Source organism: Helicoverpa zea, chromosome 20, assembly GCF_022581195.2.
Source record: "Helicoverpa zea isolate HzStark_Cry1AcR chromosome 20, ilHelZeax1.1, whole genome shotgun sequence".
Classification (NCBI taxonomy): Eukaryota; Metazoa; Arthropoda; class Insecta; order Lepidoptera; family Noctuidae; genus Helicoverpa; species Helicoverpa zea.
In genome coordinates this window covers 1,521,323-1,545,714 of record NC_061471.1, presented here as the reverse complement: position 1 = coordinate 1,545,714, position 24,392 = coordinate 1,521,323, and the positions used below count along the sequence as shown (strand labels likewise).

Genomic DNA, 24,392 nt, shown 5'->3' with positions numbered 1-24,392 from the left:
CAAAAATACTGAATAAAACAATTCAAAATAAAAATTTTAATCATTCACATTTTATTTACATTATCAATCACTTTGTATGTACAGTTCACGACACGAATCACTTAAGTTACTTCCAGCCTAGTTGGCTGGCTGCTGGGCTGGTCTTCGGAGGTAGACCACGACTCCTAGGGCACCCAGGAGTGCTGTGATGAGGTACAGGTCCCAATTGGACAGGAGCGCCGAATCCGTCAGGAATATGACAGCCAGTGGACTCTGTAAGAATGACTGATGATTATTTCCTTTAGTGAGTTTGTGGTAGAAATTGTAGAACGTAGTAGAAATTGTTCGGAAACTATTTGGTAAAAAATTACCTAACCACGCATTTTTTTTTTGTTTATGTCTCGAGAAACTTTAACGCTTTTGGCAGGAGTAGAATACAATTAAAAATAATTTGGACAAAGGCCTCTTCTCAAAGCTATGGGGATTAGCTCAAATCCACCGTGCTAGGCATGCTAGCATTTGTTTTTGGGCACAGTGTGGTATAGTTTCGGAAATGCTGATGCCCATCTCCGAGCAAGATTTTTAATAACCCAGTTAGTTCTGGGAGCAGGGGCTGCGGGATTGTTCGAAAGAGTTAACGGGGCCCTGGTACCAAAACATAGTTTAAGCCAGTGAGAGTCTGACACACCTTACGCTGCTAACCCACAGCAGGAGGAGTCATTTGATGATTTCCCATCGGAAAAAAAAGTGTCATGTAGCCCGGGTGTAACACTTGGCACACTTACATCGAGTCTTCTTCCTCCTGCCATGTTCCCAATTTTATTTGGGGTCGGCGCAATATGTCATTCTTTTCTATTCTCCCCTGTCACTTGTCATACTGACACTCACCTTCCCTTCTTATTCATGTCATCTTTCAGGTAATCCATCCATCTTTTCTTAGGTCTACCTCTTCCTCTCCATCCATCTACATTTATACTTAGCACACACTTTGTTGCATGCGTATCATCCCTCCTCATTACATGCCCATACCATGACAATCTTCTACTTCTCATCTACACTTACATCGAGTATCTGATGTAAAGCCGAGGCGGCGTTGAGCCGGGCCAGCGCCAGGGCTGCAGGCAGCCGGGCGTCGGGCGACGTGTCGGCGGCGAGGTCGTAGCAGCGCTTGGCGAGGTGGGCGTCCTGGGCCAGGCCTAGGCCCCGCTCGTGCATGTAGCCCAGGTTGAAGGTCGCTTGAGCATTGTGGAGCTGTTCTGATGCTATCCTGCATATGAAACAGGGTATAAGAAGTATTAGAAACACGAATGTATGAGTCTTTTTTCATGGATGCTAATGTACAAAATCCTAGATCAATATGGCCCTAGTCACACCGAAATTGCAACGGCCGTTGGTGGCCTCGCGCGACCTCCAGACCCCGCGGGCCTGGTATCTTCTTGACTAGTTTAGTTTGTAGAGGTACATTCGCGCGCAGCCACCCGCGGTGCTGCGAGTGGCCTCCCGTCGCCGCTTTCGGAAACACCAACAAGACGCGCGAGGCTCGCAGCCGTTCGCCTCACTACAGGCAGCCTCGCGGCCGCCTCAAGCTATTCAAGCGATAGTGGTCTTATAAATATGTACTTAAAGTTCAAAATTATTTCACACTGGAAGCGCTCGCCGCGTCGCTGCCGGCCGCTGGCATTTGTGTGACTCGGGCCTATATCATCCTCAATTTGATCGTTCCCTACCTGTAGTGGTAGGCAGCCGCCTCCAAGTCCTGCGGAGTGCCAAGCCCGTAGTAGTGGTAGTCGCCGAGCTTGACGCGAGCGGCGCCGCAGCCCTGCGCCGCGCCGCGAGACCACAGCTGCAGAGCCCTGGCCCAACGCTCTGAGGCTGGGATTATGTGCACCTCGCCTATAACATAAATACATATAGATTTTAAGGTTTATTTCTAAGAGACAGAGTAAGTTCCAAAGTCAATTAGAGATGCTGTAAAGGGCACGCCACCGTAGTGGTAGTAAGTCCCCTCTTTGAGGAGTGGCTCGGGAGGAGTCACGGCGCCCTCACGTACCGCATGACGCAGGTCGTCACCGGACACGGTTGCTTCGGGAGGCACCTGCATCGAATCGGTTGTGAGGAGGAGCCCGGGTGTCACCACTGTGCGGACAGCCCCGAGGACACGGTGGACACATAGTCCAGGAGTGCCCTGCGTGGGAAGGGCACCGCCGGGTCCTCGTCGAGGCAATAGGCGACCTCTCACCCCAGGGTCCACGCTCTTGAATAGCTGGTTACTAGAACCTCTTCATCACACTCACCATTGTCCAGCAAGAAGGCAGCGTTGGTCTGCGCCAGCTCCAGGCCTCGCTCGGCTAGCGCTAGGTACTGCAGCAGCGCCGAGTCCGAGTCTCTAGCTCGCCACGCCGCGTGACCTAGCATCAGCCGGGAACCCCAGGGTCCACGTTCGCAGACGTTCTTGAATAACTGGTAAAATAAATAAGAACTGTTAAGTATCTGGCCATACAAACAAGTCATTTAAACACAGTAGGTACATAAGTAAGTTGTTCAAACATCTTGCATGGAATGGAGAAATCCTATTGGTTGTTTAAAACCTTCTACGATCTGCTCCGTTTTCGCAGAGGGGCCTACATATAATATGCTGTAAATATTTGGCCGGCGTAGCAAACTCGTAGCAGCCGCTATGAACTTTGGCGAAGCGGTTGCTACGAGCTTGCTACGCAGCTCACAGAGTCCAGTCACTCGTAGCTGCGACTCACTCTCTCCTAGTGATCGCGACGCGACACCTATTTGGACAAACTATAATTTCACTATAGGAGATGGAAGTTTTTAGCCTGTCATTCTGCTGCAACTGGGTTCCGGAGGTCAGATAGGCAGTCGCTCGTAAAGCACTGGCACTCAGCTGAGTCCGATTAGACTGGAAGCCGACCTAACATAGTTGGGAAAAGGCTCGGAGGATGATGATTCTGCCCTCACCTCGACAGCCGTGGTACAGGAGCGCAGCACGCCGAGCCCCTGCGCGTGCATCTGTCCCAGGTGGTACAGAGCCAGCACGTGGCCCGTCTGCGACGCCAGGGAGAAGTACTTGTTAGCCTGCTTGAAGTCCCGGCGAACGCCAATACCACCTGACAAAACAAATTAAGTCGAAAATGGACTTTAGTGTAGTGCCATATTTTAATATGGCAAAAAGAAACTACACAGGAGCTAAGTAACAGTCAAAACCAAGGTCGATCAATTATCCGGTCTCTGGATAAGTCCATCTTGTCATTACGAGTCCCTGCGTGTTTTAGAAGACACGTTAAATTGGGGTCACATACCAGACAACGTAGAACGTAGAAAGTCTGACAACCACTTTTACCAAGGAGTATCGGGTTGCCCGGGTAACGAGTATAATTACGCCAGATGGGCAGTCGCTCCACCTAAAATATGGGCACTCAGCTGGACCCGGTTAGACTGAAAACCAACTCCAATATAGTTTATTTATTTATTTGCGCATCAACCGTTACAAAAGAAAAATATATAAATAATATACAGTTTGAAAATGCCTAGGCAAGTAATATACTTACCGAAATACATAAATCCTAGATGCAGCTGCCCCTCCACCCAGCCCTGGTTGGCCGCCATCGTGAAGTATTTGAACGCCGCTGCTGTATCTTTCGGCACACCGCGACCCTAACAAGAATATTTGTATGTTTCACTATTCGCATAAAGTCAGGTCTGTATACCGAATTATTTACAAAATTGGGGTGAATAAGTGAAGTTATTTACCAACAAGTGACCTATAGATCCCAATGTTCATATGGTAAAACAAAGCGTCAGCAGCAGTTTAGAATACTTTCAGTGGTGGAAAACTGCATCAGTTACTTGCAACTACTGTCATCCGATTGATGTACGTTACGTACAAAGGCCAAACTCAAAATATTACAACATTATGTAATAGTGGGTAACTTTTTATTTACTCCTTATAAATAATCTTGGGATTTAAGGCACACCCTCTTTAAGCTTTCGCTGTATGAAATGCGGTAAAAACTGTACCTAATTCCGACCTTTCGTCTACTTTATAGAAAACTCTTTAGAATCGCGTCAAACATACCTGTAAATACATGATGCCCAACCCGCTCTGTCCCACAGGGTTGTTCAGCTCAGCAGCTTTCCTGAAGTAACGCAAAGCCGTCTCGTTATCGGCCTTAATGCCGTCACCGCCTTCTAAGTATATCTGCAAAATAAGAAGTTGTTACAGATCTTCTATGTGTTCAAAGTTATTTCATGCTGATTGTTTTATTTATTTAAACTCCATGTATGAAAAAAATATTTTGACATTCTTTATCAGACCACCATCTGGTAAAAGGGCGACGAAAATAAAGGTAAAAAAAAGTATATAAGGGTAGTAAGTAGTTCATAATGCAGTACATAACAACATAAGGAAGTTTTTGGATATCTTTTTTTTTTTTCCGACGTTAAGGCGACGAATTGGTCAACAATAATTCCATAACCGGCACGCGCATCTAAGGCGCCAAAAGGGGTCGGAGCGTCTGAGCGGGGCGAGGATAACAATACGCGCGCTAGCTTATAACTAAAAGTCGTAAGCGACAAAATGGTTTTGTAATTTTATTATTTAGAAATGATAATTTGATAAAAATTCCTTCTACAATTTTAAAGAAAAGTTAAGAGGCTTAAATCGGTCCCGTTTGCCCATAATATGTGAATTTCTTTTTAAAAAGAGGTATGTTTGATATATTTTTCTCTGTTATTAAAGTTACCTAATCATGTTTCTACGTCTAACAAAATAAGGTTTATATCATGAACTTTCAGGTTACCAAGTTGTATTTTGATCCGTTTAGTATTTACTGAGAAAAATTGAGATCCTTGGCGCCAAAAATTCCAATTCGTCCTCTTAAAAATCATCAAATGACCCCTCCCGCTGTGGGTTAGCAGCGGTGAGGGAGTGTCAGACTCTTACTGACTAAAAAGTACCAGGGCCGCGGTATCTCTTTCGAACAACCCGCAGCAGTTTTTGGATATCTTATTAGAATTTTTGGTAATGTAGAATAATAATTGCTCATTTTCTAGTAACAATAAATGGTAACTAAACATACCTTTCCCAAAAAGGCATTGGCCACCGCATTGCCAGTCTTAGCCGCCTGCTGGAAGTAGTGTAGCGCTTTGTTGATGTCCAGCGTCACGCCGCGACCACCTTGGAAGTGCAGCTGTCCCAGACCCACCTGCGGGAAAAGGTATGTGTGAAATACATAGGTATATATAAAAGGTTTAAGGGAGCTTCATAACTAAGTAACAGCCGCAAGGGTCGATCATAAAGTTAAGGTCATCACTAGCTTCTTGTCATGACGAGTTCCTCCGTGTTTTGGACGGCATGTTAAATTGGTGGGTCCCGGCTGCTCAACCAAATGGGTGGAAGAAGTCAGATGAGCAGTCGTACCTTGCAAAACACTGACACTCAGCTGAATCCGATTAGATTGGCAGCAAATTTCATCCATCAGCCGAGTGCGTTGTGTCGCTGGAGGTCACTGGGCTGTCACTGAGGCAGTGGATATATTCACCTGTGCCTGCACGTCTCCCTTCTCGGCCAGCAGCTGGTAGTACTCGATGAGGTCGGTGTCGAGCGTGCCGGGCCCGCCGCCCTCAGCTTCGTCTATGAGCCGCGTGCGTTGTATTGCGGGACCACCGCTGAATGTTACTTGGCTGGCCACTAGAACAATTGTACATAAAATAAATAAATTATAAATTGAAAAAAAATGGGCACATAATGGATGAGAAACTGTATTGCAACTCGTTTTAGTGCGAGACGAATTTACTTATAATAAACAGAAAATTGAGACCTTAAGTTAAAAAAGTTTTTATTTAATGTTATAATGTTCGGCATAACAGTCATAAAATATGTTGCAAGTTAACTGAAGCATTCAAATACCACTTGATAAAAACATAAAAAAATTACTTGAGATATGTAAATTGCCATTGAAATACCTAAATGTGCACGAAAATAGTGTAAACATTTTCAAGAACATTATCCACTTTATTTATCGTGAGCTGTTTCTCGCAAATTCACCCTACGGAAAACATCCCATGGAAACTACTTCCTGTACACAGATATAATAAAACCTATGACACAACACAAATCATGTTGTTTTCTATTAGACCAAAGATTTCCCCTGTACAATGATACAAACACACAAAACTTCTTTATAGTGGACTAGGGCTTTGGCATACCCATTAATATAGATAGAATATATAACCCCACATACCTTTAGAAGCAACCTTCATATACAGATCCATGGCTTTAGGACAGGAACTAGGCACGGTGTTGCCACTCCAGAACCGGTACGCTAGCGCCATCTGTGCGAAGTCGCTGTCCCCGAGCGCCCCCATCGTGTAGTGGACTAGGGCTTTGGCTTGGGAGACGGGGACCGCTATGCCGGTCGCGTAGAGGAAGCCCATGCCCTGTGAGAAAGTAAGTTACATTAACATGGAGAAAATTTAGGTAAATGAGAGGTTTTTAGAAAATGAGGCAGTTTAAAAACGAATTATGTATTTATTTATTGAAAACTGGCTGAATATCAATTTGCAACACAGTATATTATTAAACACCAGTTTCGATTCAGTTAAGCATTTTGGCTTTATTTTGAAATTCCTTATATCGTCTTTCCTGACTGATTCTCTGTGATCTGATATAGAATAATGACATACAAAGGATGTTTAAGTGAAATTTTCACAAGGGAGTACATAAGGGTAGTACATTTAGGAAGTAAGTAAGAGTAGTGTCTACAGGAAATACATAGGGGCGTAAATAGGGGTGGTAATGGCATAATGGATTATATAAAGAAGAACGTAATAACCTCGTGGTTCATAATAGAGTACATAAGAAAGAACCTAGTATCCTTCTAGTACCTAAGTCAATATTCAAGTTACTCACAGCATGAGCATCATCATTCCCTTCCTCAGCTAACTCCTCGAATATCTTCTTGGCCTTATCCAGATCTAGTTCCACTCCTTCCCCAAAGATATAAGACCAGGCCAGCTTGATCTTAGCAGGTATGAAGCCAATGTCGGCTGCTTGCTTTATTTGTAAGATGGCGCTGCGAAGGTCGGGGGAACGCCGGTTTAGCTTGGCCATCGCAATGTCGTAAAGTTCTTTGGCTGTTGGAGTAATTTTGAATTAGTGTTTTTTTGACACAATGTGTAGAGAATGGTGTTGTGTTGTTTTTTGTTTAATTAAATGAATTGTTTCGAGGTTTCTTTCTGCACTCCTGGCAAAATGCATTGCAACCCATCTATGTTTTTATTTTGTTTGAGCTTTTTAGGTTATACATACCTGCTAGTAATTATGTGTCAAGTAATTATTCCATGGCTTCCTTCAGTGAAAAGGCCAGCTTTTTAATTGAAAGGTTATGGGTATGTATATTTCTTTCAAATCAGCCTAGTTTCTTACATGTGCAAGTCAAAATACAGTATGTAGCTTACCTTCTTTCAATTCTGGTGATAACTCAGGCTCTTCCTCCACAGGTAATGGTGGAAGTGTGTCTAAAATATCTTGTGGATTCTCTTCTAATTTCTATTGAACAAATAAAACACCTTTAACTTAGGTACCTAGTAAATAGATACATATATACATTTTTTTTTAAATTTTGAAGATCAAAAACATAATAGCTGATTAAATAGACACTGAAGAACAAGTTATTTAATTTTTACTGTAAAAAAAAAAATCTCCACTTTTGTTTTATCTACTGAACTGGAATATCAAGTTGAAATTGCATAGTACATAAATATATTTTTTATACATGCAAAATGGTATTTACTGGACCCCTGCCCTCCTTATCCTACTACTTGATCTATCAATTTGCTGCTTACCTCAATTTCACTTTCAGCATTATCAGAAGCCTTAGGGTCATGTATCCAGGCTGTCTCCGTGTGCCTCAGCAGGCTCTTCTTTAAGAGCTTCAGAGTATACTCCATCTGGTCTAAATGGTTATCTGCAAGTAAGATAAAGAACCTTGGTTTAGAGTGTGGATAGAATGCTGTGCTGTTTTGAACTTTATGTAAAGGGCTTTAAGGTTCATGGAATTTGTATACCATGAATTTAATGGGAATTACATGCAATTCTAAACCTTCTGTGAAAGGCTTAAGGTTCATTGGATTTTTGTACCATGGATAACGTTTAGGTTTCGTTGGATTTTTTTAAATGGATGAAGCATTTTAAACTTTTTGTAAGACAGATAATAAGGTTCACATTCGTTTTTTAGACTGTGGGATGGCATGATATGCAATTTAAGTTCAAAGATCAAGATTAAGGTTCATTACATTTTTTCCTAGTCTTGGTTCGAGTATTTGTTTGAATATGATGAAGGAAATAATCATCAGGAAAACCTTAGTAAAATATAACAACAGTGTAATTATCTGTTGTATAAATCTATTCTGTAAATGAGAATTTTATTATATTTAGCCTACATTGTAATTTTATTGAAGAGTTGAAATTTCATAACATTGTGGCCATTGAAAATACCCAGGAAAATACTATTTTTATGTACAATAATTACACTAGGTCATGTTAAACACTACACTGTAGGCTGTAAGCAGCGAAGCAAAACATATTTATCTAAAATAACACAGTCTTTAAAACATAGTTGTCTAGAAGAATAACAGAACTTAGCAAACTATGGAGCTAACCATACCTTTATTTGTTTCTTCATCCTTAGGCACATCTTTCGTATTCCTCAGAGCATCAGCATACTCCTGAAGAGTCACTATCTCCTTATTCATAGCATCCTTCAGCTCTTTAAAGTAATCGGCATCAACTGTTTGGTATTTTGAGTCCAGGCTATCACCACTGTCCTCTTCATCGTTTTCTTTCTTCTTACTGTCGTCAGGCCCTAACAACTCACTGGCCGATAACACAAAGCAAAGACACAAGAAGTACAGTTCCAAACGCTTCATTTTCTTAATTTATCTCACGCATCGGACCTAAACACTTACGTGTCCCTACCGAACACTATTTTTGTAATTGCACTGATGTTTATGTGATGAAAGAGAGCGAACAATTAAACACCGCTAGCGAACGTACACGTGTTCTAGAACGCTTTAAGTTAAATATTTTACTACAACACTAATTAATTCATTTGCGACTCATAACTCTTGTAATTGTTGGAATTTTGTGGAGGAATCGCTGTAATTTTCTCGAAAAATGCCCCATTAGCAGTGGCTGTCAAAATACTGCTGTCAGTGTCAAGCTGTCAAAAATCTACCAAGCAGTTGTTAAAATAGGGATAAGTTTTCCGATTTCCCAGTACTTTATAGACGCGACTTTTTTCAATTTGTTTTTGTTTTATTTTATATCACCATATGAAAGGGTCTCTGTCTCAGCTATTTTCATTCATAGGTATTTTAGTTTATTTGTTATATACAAAATTCATTTAAGATTAATTAAATCTGGCTGATAAGCAAATGTTTTTGTTTTTCACGAACTGACGTTGACAATGAGACAACTTGACATTTTTTTGCATTTTGTTTGATTGACAGATAAATGACAGCAAAAGCTGTCGAAGTTTGCCGAAATTTACGAATTTTCGTACAAAACCGTGAAATGTTATGTTAACAGAATATTTAGTTGCGAAAGTAACTTACAATCGAGGTGAAAGGCATAAGATTTCTGATTTCTAGTGCCTCGTAACTGCATATAACCTAAAATGCTTCGGGTACCGGTTAGAAGGGGATTCGTTGACCACCAGCCCTGGGTCCGCTTTCAATCGTCCAGCAGCTTTATACGGAGTAGTTTTATAGACTATTTTCAGACAAAACATGGCCACAAGTACGTCAAGTCTAGCTCCGTGGTCCCTCTGTACGACGCCAGTGTCCCTTTCGTTAATGCTGGCATGAACCAGGTAAGACCCATTTGCGCACCAATCTTGATCTTAGAAAAGGTAGAAATAGGTCGTTTTTGGAATCGGTTTTACAGTATTTCAAACCGGTTTAAATGTTATATATAGTGGCAGAATGATAACTAAGGAAGTCAATTTTCTTACTGCATATAATATAATTTAAGTCTTTCAAACTCAAATTGTTTTACTAACCCTGTGATTAACAGTTTTAATCAAAATGATACTATCCAACAAGGCTTAATAACAGTATATCTATATTATTTGCTTCTACAGATTGTAACTAAAAATCAAAATTTTTCAAACATTGAAAATTCAAAAAAATCTCGTATTTAAGACTTCACTACAGAATCACTTATACTGCAATTAATTAATAAATGAATGATATTCTTCTTATCTTCTACAGTTCAAAGGAGTTTTCCTTGGTAAAATTGCAGCGCCATGCCTCAGAGCGGTGAACTCACAGAAGTGTGTGAGAGTCGGAGGCAAGCACAATGATCTGGATGTAGTGGGCACTGATGGACATCATCACACCTTCTTTGAAATGCTCGGCAATTGGTCTTTTGGTGATTATTATAAGGTAAGAGTTTAAGGATTGTACTCTATATTAGTCTACATTTATTTAAAGGTAAACGATCTATACATATTTAATAAACAAATAGTTCAATTGATTAAGTTGTTGTTATTATTGTATCTGTAGTTTACAATAAAAAGTCATAACAACTCTTTATGTATTTGAAGATTTGTATGAATGTTTTGTTTATCCATTTCACTCCAAGGCATCACAATTATTTTACAAATCATCCCACTTTTGGTCACAGACTCATTATCATCATCATATCCCAATTTTATTTGGAGTTGGTGCAACATGTTTTCTCCTTCCTTACGCTTTGCAGGATATATTAAAAAAAAACACCTATCGCAATATGGATTATTACTTCACAAACACCATTGTTTTAAATTATAATAATTGACTTATAACATTAAATACGAAACATTTTATTTTCAGAAAGAAGCATGTAAAATGGCCTGGGACCTCCTCCTAGGTCCGTACCGTTTGAAGCCGGACAAGCTGGTGGTGACATACTTCATGGGAGATGCTGCTATTGGACTGAAGACTGATACGGAGTGCAGGGATATCTGGAGGGCTATTGGGTACTTGCTGCTATATTTAGGGACAATAGTAATAATACTAGATCTTAGATGAAGGTTTGAGTAGGGATATAAGCATGCATAAATTGCCAATAAACCGTTTTTGAAAGTGAATTAAAAAGACATAATATAACCTTTGTTTCAAATTAGGCATAAAAAAATTTCAAAATATTCCAAGTGCCAAAAAAAACTAAAATCATAATCATTAGCCCATTAGTCTTCCTATGAACTGTACATAGACAGAAAACATCAAGACCCAAAAGTCCTTTAACATGAGCTCAAATAGGCGTTTCGAAACCGCTACAAATCCCTTATAAGTTATTAGAAAGTACAAGACCCTATTTTGAAAATTATTATCTACCTTCCAGTGTTGCAGACAGCAGGTTACTAGAGAAAGGTTCTAAAGATAACTTCTGGGAAATGGGCGCGACCGGGCCATGCGGTCCATGCACCGAGATACATTATGTCAACCCTGATGGTAGCCTGACAGAGATATGGAATCTTGTGTTTATACAGTGTAATAGGTGAGTTTTCAATCTTTAAATTATAAAATACATTGCTGGTTAAATAAAAGTTATTTATTCAAAGTAGGTGAAAATCAGCACATTTTGAAGGTCAATTTTCCATTAGACAGCCCTCAATAACAACTCCCCATTGATAGAATTAGCTTATTTGTGTGGAAAGCACATCCAAGAGGAAAATTTTGCAACAAACTTGCTAAAAATAGCTGAACACGAAAATCTTAAATGCAAACATGTTTTCAGCGACTTGTTGCAGACCATATTATATATATATTTTTTATCCTATCGTTGTTTTAGAGGAGAAGACGGTAAAGTGAAGCCTCTGTCCAAACATCATGTGGACACCGGAATGGGCCTGGAACGCATGGCTGCCATACTCCAGGGCGTGCCCTCAAACTACGACACGGATTTGTTCCTACCTATCATCAGGGCGATAGAGAAGGTAACCCCTAACTCCTCATTACTAAATAGCATCTTATAGAAAATGGTATGAGGCTGGAGTGCTAGGCCGCCGTAATGAAGAGCGTGCCTTATAACTACGACACCATTAGACATCTGTTCCTGCCAGCATTAGAGAAATAGAGAAGGTAATCTCCAACTCCTTAGTACTCAACAGCAGGATGTAGAAACCGGCGTGGGTTTAGGACGAATGGCTACTATACTTCAGAACGTGCCCAATCCTTAAGACACAGCTTGAGGAAACCGGAAATAGTCCTGTGCACAATATTCATATACGAGTTTAGTTACCTTCAGCCTATCCCTATCACTCTCCTATCACATGTATATTTGTTCATCACACAGAACAGTAAAGGCGTGAACCCATACGGCGGCAGTTACCGAGAGGACGCGACACTGGACGCCGCGTACCGACGCCTAGCGGATCATATACGAATGATCAGTATTTGTCTAGCTGATGGCGTGTTTCCTGCTTCTAGGTGAGTTTTGAAGGAACTATCGTGTTTTTGTATGTTTACTTAAAAATGAAAGTTAACTATGTAACTGGCTTAATTATTGGCTAAATAAAATCGATTTTTAAGGTGACTTGGGAGTCTGAAAAGAGAATTGATGAAGAGTTGATTAATAAATTAATTGGTGCAGTGTTTTGAGGAAATAATATGAGGAAATAATTTGTTTATCTGTATTAAATGATACTTCTTCGTGATTTTGTGTGTGTTTGCCTATGATTATGTCAAAATTAAATCATCTTCCTATTACAGTCTAAACCTCAAACAAATAATGCGAAAATCATTCAAAATATCTACCGACGTGTTCCAAAACCCGAAACTTCTTCGTATCCTATACGACGAGGTGGCCGAAAGCCTGGGGTCCACCTACCCTGAACTCCTGGCCAAGGAAGAGGACGCTAAGCTCATCATTGACCATGAGGAGCAGGCTTACGCCAGGATGCGGTCAGGTCTGATGAAGAAGTGGAAGGACCTGGTGAAGCAGTACCCTGAGGTGGAAGTATTGAGTGATGTGGAGTTAGCAGGGTTTCATTTGGGATATAAGGAGTTGAAAGAGGTTTGATGTTGTTTGATAGAATGTAAGATTAACTGGTTTGCCATGGTACTTACGTCAATTTCAGAGTTTCGTAAGCTTAAGTTTGATTCCTGAATTAGTATGTCCAATTTTCCAGAAACAGTCCTCATTTATACCAGGATTTTATCGAGCATTAAAGTTTTATAAAAAATAAATTTCACTGCAAATATATATACTAAATAATCTATTTTTTTACAGACAATGTCGAAAATAGATTCGAAGGAAATTCCAGGCGATCTGGTATTCAAGCTATACGACACACACGGCTTCCAAGAAGACGTGATCAGACGCATCGCCGACCTCAACGGGTTGACCATCGACAAACGAGGGTTCTGGAAGCTTCTCTCCAAACACAGGACGAGGCATAAGACCGCCTTCAAAGAACAAGCGAATAATAAGGACCAGCTGTTTAACGAAGCTTTAAAAACCATGAACAAAAATGGCTACAGTTACACCAATGACACCTTCAAATATGACTACACAGCCAACGGAAAGAATATCCAGTTCAAACCGCTCAAAACCAAAGTTATAGGCATTTTAAACGAAGAATGCGTCTTTATAGACTTTTTGGAAGCATGCGAAGATGCACCTTATTACATAGTGACTAAAGACACAAATTTCTACTGCGAGGAAGGTGGTCAGGCGGCTGATGAAGGGATTATATACGTGAATGACAATGTGGCTATGCAAGTGGACAGTGTGTTTAAGCTCCAAGGGTTTGTGTTCCATAAGGGGTACTTTGCGGTTGGGGGCGGTAGTAGGAAGTGTGTGAACTGTGATATGGAAGTGACACTAGAAATTGATGAAGAAAGACGTTTGAAGCTGATGCAGAATCATACAGGAGTGCATCTGTTGAATGCGGCGGTTAGACAGGTGCTGCCCAGGAGTGCGGTGTGTCCCACGGGGTCTAGTGTGACGGATAAGGGCCTCACTTTGCACTTGTCGGTTTACGGAGATAAATTGTCGCAGAATGTCATTTTGGATGTGCAGAACCTTATTAGGTGAGTAGTATGAGTAATATCACTGGATGATTAAATGACAATTTTGTAGTAACCTTTACTGTTGCATAGTGTACTCAGACATACACAATATTATTGTCAAGTTTTAACCTATGCATGCCTACAATTTTTGAAAGTAGCCCTCGATTTCTCAGGGTTTCCATTATCAGATCCTGCCCTGATGATTATGGGACCACCTGGAAAGTAAACCCTATCAAACAAAAAAAGAATTTTCTAAATCAGTCCAGGCGTTTTCGAGTAATCGATGTACAAGTACATACATAAAAAAAAAATACCTACCGAATTGAGAACCTACTCCTTTTTGGGAAGTCGGTTAAAAGAAAAAGAGTACATAGCAACCACCGACCGCAAGTGTCGACCATCGGCCACTAGTGGCTGTCGTGCGCTTCAGCTACTTTTGTGGCCGTTTCTTGCCTCTTGTGGCGACGTTTGTGGCTGTCGCATGTGGCCCGTGTGCGGTACGCAACACTTACAGTTTATAACTATTAAATTAGCCAAGCAACTCTTTGACTACAAATTCTGTAATATTGTGTCCTAGGGAATCAATAAGCTGCAACGCGCCAGTAGAGACCCGCATCGTAGACAGCGTCCAGCTGACCCGAGAAAGCGGAGTGTTGAGCATCCCCGGCGAGACCTACCCCGAGCTGGGGCTGCGCCTCGTGTGCGCGGAGCCGCCGCTACTGTCCAAGTAAGTCTGAGCTGGGTCTGCACTCATTAACAACCTGAGGGTTCCGTACCCAAAGGGTCAAACAGGACCCTATTGTTTTCGCTCCTCTGTCCGTCCGTTCGTCTGTCACCAGGCTGTATCTTATGAACCGTAAAAGTTAGAGAGTTGAAATTTTCACAAATGATGTATTTCTGTTGCCGCTATAACAACAACAAACAACAACTGAAAACTAGAATAAAATAAATATTTTGGGGGCTCCCATACGTTTTTTGCTCATTTTCTAAATAATGGTACGGAAACCTTCGTGTGCGATTCCGACTTGCACTTGGCCGGTTTTTATAAGTGATCTTTCAAGGTTAATAAATTCTTTTATTACATTCCGTCGGTCCAAACCCCTTCAAAATGCTGCTTGCCTTATAGTATTCATAAGACTTCTTCATGATGATGTTATTACCAGGGAACTATGCTGCGGCACCCACGTGCCTTCAACAGGAGTGCTAGAGGAGTTCTGCATCACGCTAGTGAAGGGCGCCGGGGGGCAGAGCCCTACGCTGCACGCACTCACCGGGGAACGGGCTAAACAGGTATCAATCCTTGTAACTTGAACATAACATTTTTTTTAATGCCAAAATAAGAGATGTATTTGCAAACTCTTTTTGTTAAGAACTCTTCATTTTTCTCACGGAGATATTCGATAATGTTTACAATATCATTCCGGTTGCCCGTTTCCGTTATCGTTGTTGGCGGCACAGCATATTTTCTTCTTCCAAACCGTTCTATGTGATGTCATCTTCCAAGTATTTTATACTCTTTGCAGCCATATCGTCTTTCACACAATCCATCCATTGTATATTTTATCTCCATTTACATTCACAACACCTTCTTTACACCATGATATAATATGACCCAAAATACACTTTTCCCTACAGGCCCGCGAACTATTCTGCCGAGCAGAGAAACTGGACCAAGTAATAGACCTGATAGAGCCTGACCGCAAGAAGGAAGAGGTTTCTCTCATCAAACAACAACTGGCAGAGTTATGTGGTGGTAACGGAGCGCCTTATGGAGAATATGCGAAGTGCCTCGCGCTACTCGACAGCTTCGCCAATAGAGCGGTCAATAAGAACGATCAGGCGCTGCAGTGAGTTGAATTTACTGTGTTATCATTTTGAATTTTACCTTGTGCACTTGGTTTACCTTTAAAAATTGAATTTGATTTATATGCAGGGTGATTTTGACGATGAATCGGAGCTATCTATTAAGAGTGTTTTAAACCGAAATTGTTTAAAAGTTACAACGCACGTCGAAGATTTTTATACTGATTAATTTTTCAGTTTTTTTTTCTTTAGCTTATGAGGCCAATTAAGCTTGCAATACGTTTTGGTTTTAAACTTGTATAATGGTTTTGCCTCTCCATATTCCAGTGCTATAGCCGAAGCAGAGGTCCAGGAAGTAGTCTCCCAAGCAGCTCAAGAAGGTCGCCGCTTCGTGGTGCACTTCCTCCGCTGTTCGTACCTGATGCAGAGCGAGGGCGTCAGAGCCGTGCTGGCGGAGAGGCACAGCATGCCCACCATGGTGCTGGGCTGTGCGGGGGGAGTGCTGGTCGCCGCATGTACTGTGCCGCAGGTAATGTAGCAAAAACGAAGACATTCTTATAAAACCCCACTTCTTCTACCAGCCGTAAGCAAAACTATGTGTCATTTACGAAATAGTATAATAACATACACCAGTCTTATCGATTGTTTGCCGGGTAACTGGGTAGAGGGGGTCAGATAGGCAGTCGCTCCTTGTAAAGCACTGGTACTCAGCTGCATTCGGTTAGACTGGAAGTCGACCCCTACATCGTTGGGAAAAGGCTCGGCAGATGATGATGATGTCATTGACGAAATAGACTTCTTATTTAGAAACTTTTAGACAATCAAGTGGTGTATGAAAAATGATACTAATAGCCCCCGTTCCCTACAGGAGCTGGTGACGTCATCGTTCTCCGCGCACAGCTGGCTGGGCTGCGCGGCGCGGGCGCTGGGCGCGCGGCCGCGGGGGGGGGCCTCCGCAACCACACTCGCTGAGATGACGCCTACTAAGGTACCTCATGTTTATTTATTTTCAAAAACTCCTTGAACATTACAGGCCACACTACAACTTAATTCGTTAGTGATTAATTTGCAACAAACACGGTATATCTATGTTTTATCCTACAGTATGATATGCATTTCTCAATTGTGTACTTTAAATGTAAACATCTTTTCTGTTCGTCTTAATTTTAATCATAGATGATGTGTTTTGAGGTACATCTTTTAAATCAGAGAGTTCATAATTGTCATAACTATATTTCATAGCTACGCAAACATTTGGTTACACTTATTTTTAGAAATAAAACATTGTTTTTATGATCCATGATAGCTATTAATGTAAAACTGTATTACAGGTGAGCTTAATAAACTGCGAGCAACTAGTCCAAGACGCGATGCGCGTCGCCATCAAGTTCGCTAAATCCCACATTAAGGAGAACACAGAAGATTCTAGAACGACGCAGAATAGACAACAGAACTGAAACCTAAATTATGAATAATACTTTTTATTTTGAGACTGTACTACACTATGAGTTTGTTCAACTGAGACCTTTTAGGGGTACCGATTTTTTTGTGCAGTTGACAGCTGTCAATTTTCAGGGAAAAATAGCATTTTTTGTACTGACGGACAGAGTTGTCAACTACACCAAAAACGGTCAGTCAATACAAAAATATGAATATGAGTTAAAATGAATTGTTAAAAATAATTTTTAACTATTCGAATTTATGCAACGTACGTATTAGCATAATATTGTACCAACTTAGGAAATATTTAATTCGACCCGAGTTTGGTGAACAAAATAAAAGTAGTCTGTCCTTCATCAGCCTATCGCAGTCCACTGCTGGACATAGGCCTCTCCAAGTGCACGCCACTGAGATCGATTTTCGAGTAGTTTTTGGAGTAGTCTGTCCTCTTGATTAAATTCTATTTGTATCTCAACACATGCCGCCTTAAAACATTTAGAAAAGACACTCATTTGGCAGCAGCTTGTTTGTCTCAATACACAGACGCCAGCAGGTCAACCTACCCGAATCTGTCAGATTTTACCAATCGAACATTAACCTTCCACTATATTGTCACAAGGTTGAAAATCTATTGAAGAAGTTTGACAGATTAAGGTAATACGAAAATATCGGGATTTATTGAAAATTGTTTAGTATCATTTTTATTATTTATGACATCTATTTATTCTTCAAAGTTTATACATTAAATTTTAATAATTCAATGTTTTATCATATTTTTTTCTACAATATTTATTAGAGTGGGGAAATGCATGTTGGAATTTGTTTTGAGTCATTTACTTGGTTTATTTTATTCTTTGGCACTAATCAGTTTGATTTTACAGCCAAAAGGCTTAAAACACGTACAGTTAGTGTAAAAAGTTATTTGATTGCAGAGAATTTTATTAATTTAATTAAAAATTATTTTAAATGGACTATGCATAGTACATTTTGCAGTTGCCAGTCAAATAATAGTTTACAAATATCCTTTTACACATGATTGTACTGTTGTTACTAGTAAAGACATCATTATGGTATTTTTAATTATATTGAACTGCCTTATTAATATTAGAATTTGAATGAAATTCGAAATGTATAGTAGAAAGTCTTCCTGTAAATAAATTAGTGTTTACCTCTATTTTTTGTAAATAAAACACGTTACAAAGTTAAGTGTTTTTATTTGGATCATTTTACGGTTATAATACTGTGATTATTTTAGGTAACTCCTAGACGAACCTTATTTCTGAAATAGGCATGACGACAGGCTTCAAAAATAGTGATTTTTAATTAGTTTTCTTTTAGTTTACCAAAACATATTGGATGCGTATTGCATAATTTAAAACTTTCATTCATCATGCCTATACTGTGATTAGTTAACTTCTAAGCTAACCTTATTTACGAATAAATATGTAGTCTTTAGGTAGCTATACACCAAAAGGATATAGAACATATTCACAGCATTTTTTTTTACAAATAAACTACAAAGATTTCCATACACATTTTTTTATTATTATGACATCTTAAACTATTTATTTAAAGTCTAATTAAATATATGTACAGTCATTTTTGAGATCCAAATGGATCGTTGGTTCGATATCACACTTCACGACAAGGGTTTGACTCCCAGCTGCGTAACGGATCGTAACAGTATTGATCATGTGCTCCTTATTATTTTACGATGAAGACATTCAAGTTAAAAAAAACATCTGTTGAAATATAATATTTATATCTTGGCGTTTTTTCTAGTGAAATTATAACAAACAATTCAGGTTGAATTGTAGAATAATAAAATAGGTCAACCCACCACAGGATCAACATCAATCATTTTACAAAAATAACAGATATAAGCCATAATTAAAAAAAAGACCTATAGTGATGCACGACAAAAACATCGATACAGCCAATTTAAAACTTAGTGATGTACCACGCAAACATCGACACTTTTTCATCGACGTTTCCTCATCGTAAAACAACTGAAAACGAGCACATTACAATATCTCGCTTAATGAGAAAGCGAGATGTTACTGAAGGCGTGACGCAGCCGAGGGCCAAAGAGCACGGACTAGTGATTGTCCATGTACTGTAGCTCGGAGAGTAGCAGTACGGTGTTGGGGAGGGGACGGGGCTGGGGGGATAGGATCGTCAGCATCTGGCGTTCCATGTCTACTGCAGTCCTGTGGAAGAAATGGGTGGTTAGATAGCTGTTATAACTTAACACGTCATCATCCTCCGAGCCTTTTCCCAACTATGTTGGGGTCGGCTTCCAGTCTAACCGGATTCAGCTGAGTACCAGTGCTTTACAAGAAGCGACTGCCTATCTGACCTCCTCAACCCAGTTACCCAGGCAACCCGATACCCCTTGATTAGACTGGTGTCAGACTTACTGGCTTCTGACTACCCGTAACGACTGCTAAGGATGTTCAATGACAGCCGGGACCTACAGTTTAACGTGCCATCCGAAACACAGTCATTTGGTGTCTAAGCTATACTTAGAAAGTACATACAAACTTAGAAAACTTGCATTGGTACTTGCCTGACTTGGAATCGAACCCGCGCCCTCATACTCGAGAGGTTGGTTCTTTGCCCACTAGGCCACCACGACTTTTTTTGAACTTAACACGTCAGAAAACAAAAAAAAAAAAAAACAGAAAAAGTAAAAACAGAGTAACAAATAAAATCTGTATTCCGCGTTCTCAGTTGTCTTGCATGGTTTTCATACTAGCACATGAACCTAACTACATATGCTTCAGAAACATGTAAGTATTTAGGTACACGTTTTGTCAGGTGATGGGAGTATACTGTGTTAAAACAAAATCTCAAACTAACGAAAGTATTAGAAATGTTCCTAACCACGCTGCTTGTTAAAAATATTTTTATCTTAATTTTGTTGCTCAGATTTTGTTTTATGTTCCATACAAATACAATCAGACATCGCCACTTAAACACCACCTCCACGTCCCAGACAAAGTTTCATTCACATTATCTTCTCTTATACACACAAGGTCGCCGGAAGACGCTGAATACAGGTCGCTTCCAACAGGTATCTGTGGCAATCTAAGGGGGAGGCCTATGTTCAGCAGTGGACGGCTGAGATGATAATACTCACACACACACAAATCCAGCTAGATTAGAGTGCAGCACGTCATCGTCTGGGCCGGCAGCGAAGGACACGGCGAGCAGGCGGTGGTGCAGCGCCGGCGACGGCCACACGCTCACTAGCTTGGTGAGAGCGTCCTCCGCTCGCATCCCGAGAGGCATGCACGAGTCGGGCAGAGATGGGGCACCCACCTGGTGGAGTTAATTATTTATTATTTATTGACAGGGCACACTGACAAATTCATACACAGGTGCACAATCAAGAATAATTTAAACAATTAAACAATTTAAACAATTTTGTTTTTAGAAGATTAACACTCAATGTTGAGGAGACCAGCAGTAAGACAATAAAAATGTTGATGATAAGTTTATATAACATTTCCAGGTGAATTGTGGTAGGAGTTTAAAGTTTGTCGTACTGTAGGGTTGGAATTTACAGCTAAAACATTATTTTAGAATGTGTTTTATAATAAATACTGTCTCTCAACTATTATTTAACTGATGAAACAAAATATTTTTTCTAACATCGAAATCTAAGAATACTGTATTGTAATGTATATTGAACAGGTATAAACAGAAAATAATTAACTGAATTCCCATAAAGAAGAAAGTTTTGAATTTGATTTTCATATTTTTTATTTTATAAGACCGTTTTACCAATCCACAAGTTGCAAGTTGCAAGTAGTTTAAAAATAAAACTATCCTAATTTCGCAGCTGTTACCTTATATATCTTCAAGTCGGAGAACTTGACGTCGAACGAGTGCGGGTAGTAAGGAGTTCGCTTGCCGTAGAAGTACTCGCGGATACGCGCGTCACGTGACTCCGCTCGCTGCGTCGACGATCTCTCTACCACCTAGAGAAATATAAACATTAATTTTGGTTAATTACATGGCATATTATTGAAGAAAAATAATATGCCTGAAAATAAATAGTGAGGAAATATTATTCTCAACAAAAAAGCCTATTTACAACAAAAAAGCGACGTTTTTCAAAAATAAAAAATAATTAAGACGAAAACGGTTGATACAAGAGGGTTTCACGTCGTTTAGCAACGACTACCGATTATGTAATCGCTTGTTGATTCAAATTCGGGAATATTCTAAAGTATAAGAAAGATTCATATAAAATGTAAATACTTACACCTCCGCTCTTCGGCAAGTAAACCACTTTAACGAACTTAGGCATATCCCTCTTAAGTTCATTGTATAACCTCTCGTTGTCCAGCACCAAAATTACGTCGACCTGAATAAAATAATATCATATCAACTTAAATATCTCTGTCAGTCTGTCTCGCTTTCAGGTCAAAACTATAGAATGGATTTAAATGGAAATTGGTATATATGTAGGTCTAGAGCCTTATAATGGATACTACTTTTACCATTCTGCAAAAAGTAGGAACCACGATAAACAACCAGTGTAAACATGTTTTATAATGATTTTTTGATGATATCTGACCTCAAAAGCCTGTGCAGCATGTGTGAGCACCTTATACCCCGCGCCTTTGATCCACCCACATGTGTTGATGATCACTCCCGATGTGGAAGCTGAAATAAGAGCTACAGTTATAGTTATTCCAGATTTCTTTACGATTTGCGACTGCCTATCGCACTTGCAGCTGCCGACGATTTAATGCAGTCGCGGCATGTGCGGTCAGCAGCTGGCATTCAAAACGAGTTTAGAGTATCCAAAATAAATAGGTTGACACATACAACCTGTATTGTAGGTATTGTGTACTGTAAGTATGATTGTAGTTCAGAAATAGTGTTAAACAATAATCTAGTGCTCACTGGTCATCATTTGCTATTTGAAACTGCAACTGTCAATTAGAACAACCCTTCCTCAATAATGTAGTATTATTTACCTTTCTTATTATTCTCGCACCTCTCAGCAATCACCTCGGCCAGTCGGGACACAATAGTGTTGTACAGCTCCAGGTTCTCCCCGGGGGAGTTGTGACCGAAGTGATACACCAGTGGTGCTTGCTGGCTGAAACCTTCTTCGATTGATGCTGGCCTTTCTACTAGGAGAGCTCCTGTTGATGGGAAATAATGTTATAAGGCTTGTTGAAAAAAATAATTCGAAAATAATAAATAACATTTTATTTCATTTAGGCATTTACAAGTACTTAGGAAATATTTGCTGTTACTCCAGTTCTACTCAATGAAAAAGCCTAAATAATAGCATATATTCCAGTTCTATTGTATACTTTTGTTTTATGTAATTAAGTTTCAAGGGATAATAAAGATAAACTGCTAATATAATCTGTTAATCTTCCGGTATAAATGGTTGAAACTGCTACTTTCTCAATTTTGTTAACCAAGTCCCCAAAAGGGAGAAGGCTCCCAATTTAGATATTGTATGTTTATTCAGTTGATTTCACATCTAATAAACAGAGTGACAACAATTTTGTATGTTGACATTTACATGACTTTCCCTGACCTTCTGCAAAATACATACCCAAGTTTCTTATACACAAAAAAATTACTATATCATGTGTGAATCTCACCAATAGTCCCAGGAACACTAATATGGCCCTGTCCAACATCCAGGTCTACATAAATAGGCCTCCGTCCCATCCTCACAGCGTAGTTTAGCAGGATCCTTGTGAGCGTGCTCTTCCCCACATCTCCAGGGCCTACCACCATGGTGACGGGGCCTCGTGTTGACTCCTGTTCTGCTGATACCCTCTGTTGTTCGAGAGCTGCATGGACATTGAGGTATACAACCTGGAAGCAGGTTGGATGTTTTAATGATGTAAAATGAGGAAGAGGTTTTCTGCCATTAGAAATGCATTGAGTGTTTTATCATTATTTTATTTTCACAATGTGCAACTTGGGTCTGGTTTAGATATCAACATCAGGAATATGAAGAGTTTATTCCGTGGGAGAGTTAAGGGGACTTATTTTAATGACTAATACTACATGGGCTGCTAAATAACATTTAAATTTCAACAAATGGTGCAATAAGGTAGGGATAAATCGCAAATGTATGCTGTCGCATCGTTTATCGCATCTATTGCTTGCTCACTAACCCAAACTTTAACATCAACTTACCATAGGTGTCTCTTTAGCCACATAGCTGACTTCAGTCCTGCCTCTCAGCTCCACCGTGCAGCCATGCCACGTGAACACCGCCACCTTCGCGCCCGTATGGAACTCATACTGGTTTCCTTTCACGAGTTCCGTACCAAACAGTTCTGCGTAACCACTCTTGATCTACAACATTTCATACATTATGCACTAACCCACAAAGTAACTATAAGCGAAAACTGTGGAAATATTCTTTAAGGGTCGATATATAAGTTGTATTGATGTAAAAATTACCTCTAGAACAACTTTTTCGTTCTTGGATTCAACTTCAAATCGCAGCTCAGAATCGGGGTCCAATTTAAACTCCTGCAGCTGGACTTCCGTCATTTTTCTTGCGTTAGGTACCTCTGGGTCTTATTGCTGTTAGGATTATCCAAGAGTTATTCAGGTAAACAAGGATAAGTTGAAATTTTATCCTACTGTTTGCTGTGTAGATTCGTAGAACAAATTCAAACAAATACACGATGTAGTACAAGTACTGAAAATAAATAACTAGTTTTTAAGCATAAACTGAGATACAATGTATGTAATTAACTAAAAACAAGCTAGAACTTTAAAAATAATTCTTTATTGGAACTGGAACGGTGTGACCGAGCGAGATGGCGTTTGATTTTGACAACTTTACACAGATTAAACAACCCACAGTCGAACGCAGAAATCATAAAAAAAACTAAACGTATTTAAAAAATTAATGGGTTTGAGAAAATTGAAATGGCTTATGTATTATTTGTTGACTATGTTTTTTCTCAGTTTCGTTATTTTATTGTAATGTAATTCTATTAACTACTTCACAACCTCCACAAGTGTGATTCAATCAAAACTTTTCAAAGTTTCTCCGCAAGAACAAACAAAACGTGTAAAACGACAATTAAGTTTCA

The 24,392-nt window shown here is 39.8% G+C and overlaps 3 protein-coding genes across 4 annotated transcripts; 1 reads left to right on the top strand and 2 right to left on the bottom strand.

Moving 5' to 3' along the window:
- Window positions 1-28: 28 nt before the first annotated feature.
- On the bottom strand, window positions 29-9,202 carry LOC124639972 (protein sel-1 homolog 1). Of its 2 annotated transcripts, none has more exons than XM_047177512.1 (14): window positions 8,658-9,202; window positions 7,837-7,958; window positions 7,450-7,540; window positions 6,902-7,125; window positions 6,234-6,429; window positions 5,532-5,680; window positions 5,070-5,195; window positions 4,067-4,189; window positions 3,540-3,645; window positions 2,950-3,098; window positions 2,274-2,439; window positions 1,707-1,872; window positions 1,042-1,246; window positions 29-264 (listed from the first exon to the last, which is right to left on the bottom strand). In XM_047177512.1, the coding sequence occupies exons 1-14, from the start codon at window positions 8,917-8,919 to the stop codon at window positions 118-120; spliced, it is 2,232 nt and encodes a 743-aa protein (XP_047033468.1). In that variant the 5' UTR covers window positions 8,920-9,202; the 3' UTR covers window positions 29-117. The 2 variants fall into 2 exon arrangements, with proteins under 2 accessions (XP_047033468.1, XP_047033469.1); XM_047177513.1 differs by having other exon boundaries at window positions 29-252.
- A 255-nt stretch (window positions 9,203-9,457) lies between these two features.
- Window positions 9,458-18,493, top strand: LOC124639971 (alanine--tRNA ligase, mitochondrial). The gene is made up of 14 exons (XM_047177511.1): window positions 9,458-9,863; window positions 10,264-10,437; window positions 10,867-11,012; window positions 11,378-11,533; window positions 11,828-11,972; window positions 12,332-12,465; window positions 12,748-13,051; window positions 13,268-14,070; window positions 14,627-14,776; window positions 15,213-15,339; window positions 15,685-15,896; window positions 16,180-16,381; window positions 16,721-16,840; window positions 17,184-18,493. The coding sequence occupies exons 1-14, from the start codon at window positions 9,669-9,671 to the stop codon at window positions 17,307-17,309; spliced, it is 2,994 nt and encodes a 997-aa protein (XP_047033467.1). The 5' UTR covers window positions 9,458-9,668; the 3' UTR covers window positions 17,310-18,493.
- Window positions 18,494-18,815: 322 nt separating this feature from the next.
- On the bottom strand, window positions 18,816-24,113 carry LOC124639973 (protein CLP1 homolog). Its single transcript, XM_047177514.1, has 9 exons — window positions 23,749-24,113; window positions 23,479-23,640; window positions 22,932-23,151; window positions 22,287-22,457; window positions 21,881-21,969; window positions 21,566-21,667; window positions 21,147-21,278; window positions 20,435-20,616; window positions 18,816-19,502 (listed from the first exon to the last, which is right to left on the bottom strand). The coding sequence occupies exons 1-9, from the start codon at window positions 23,839-23,841 to the stop codon at window positions 19,391-19,393; spliced, it is 1,263 nt and encodes a 420-aa protein (XP_047033470.1). The 5' UTR covers window positions 23,842-24,113; the 3' UTR covers window positions 18,816-19,390.
- Between the last annotated feature and the right edge of the window lie 279 nt (window positions 24,114-24,392).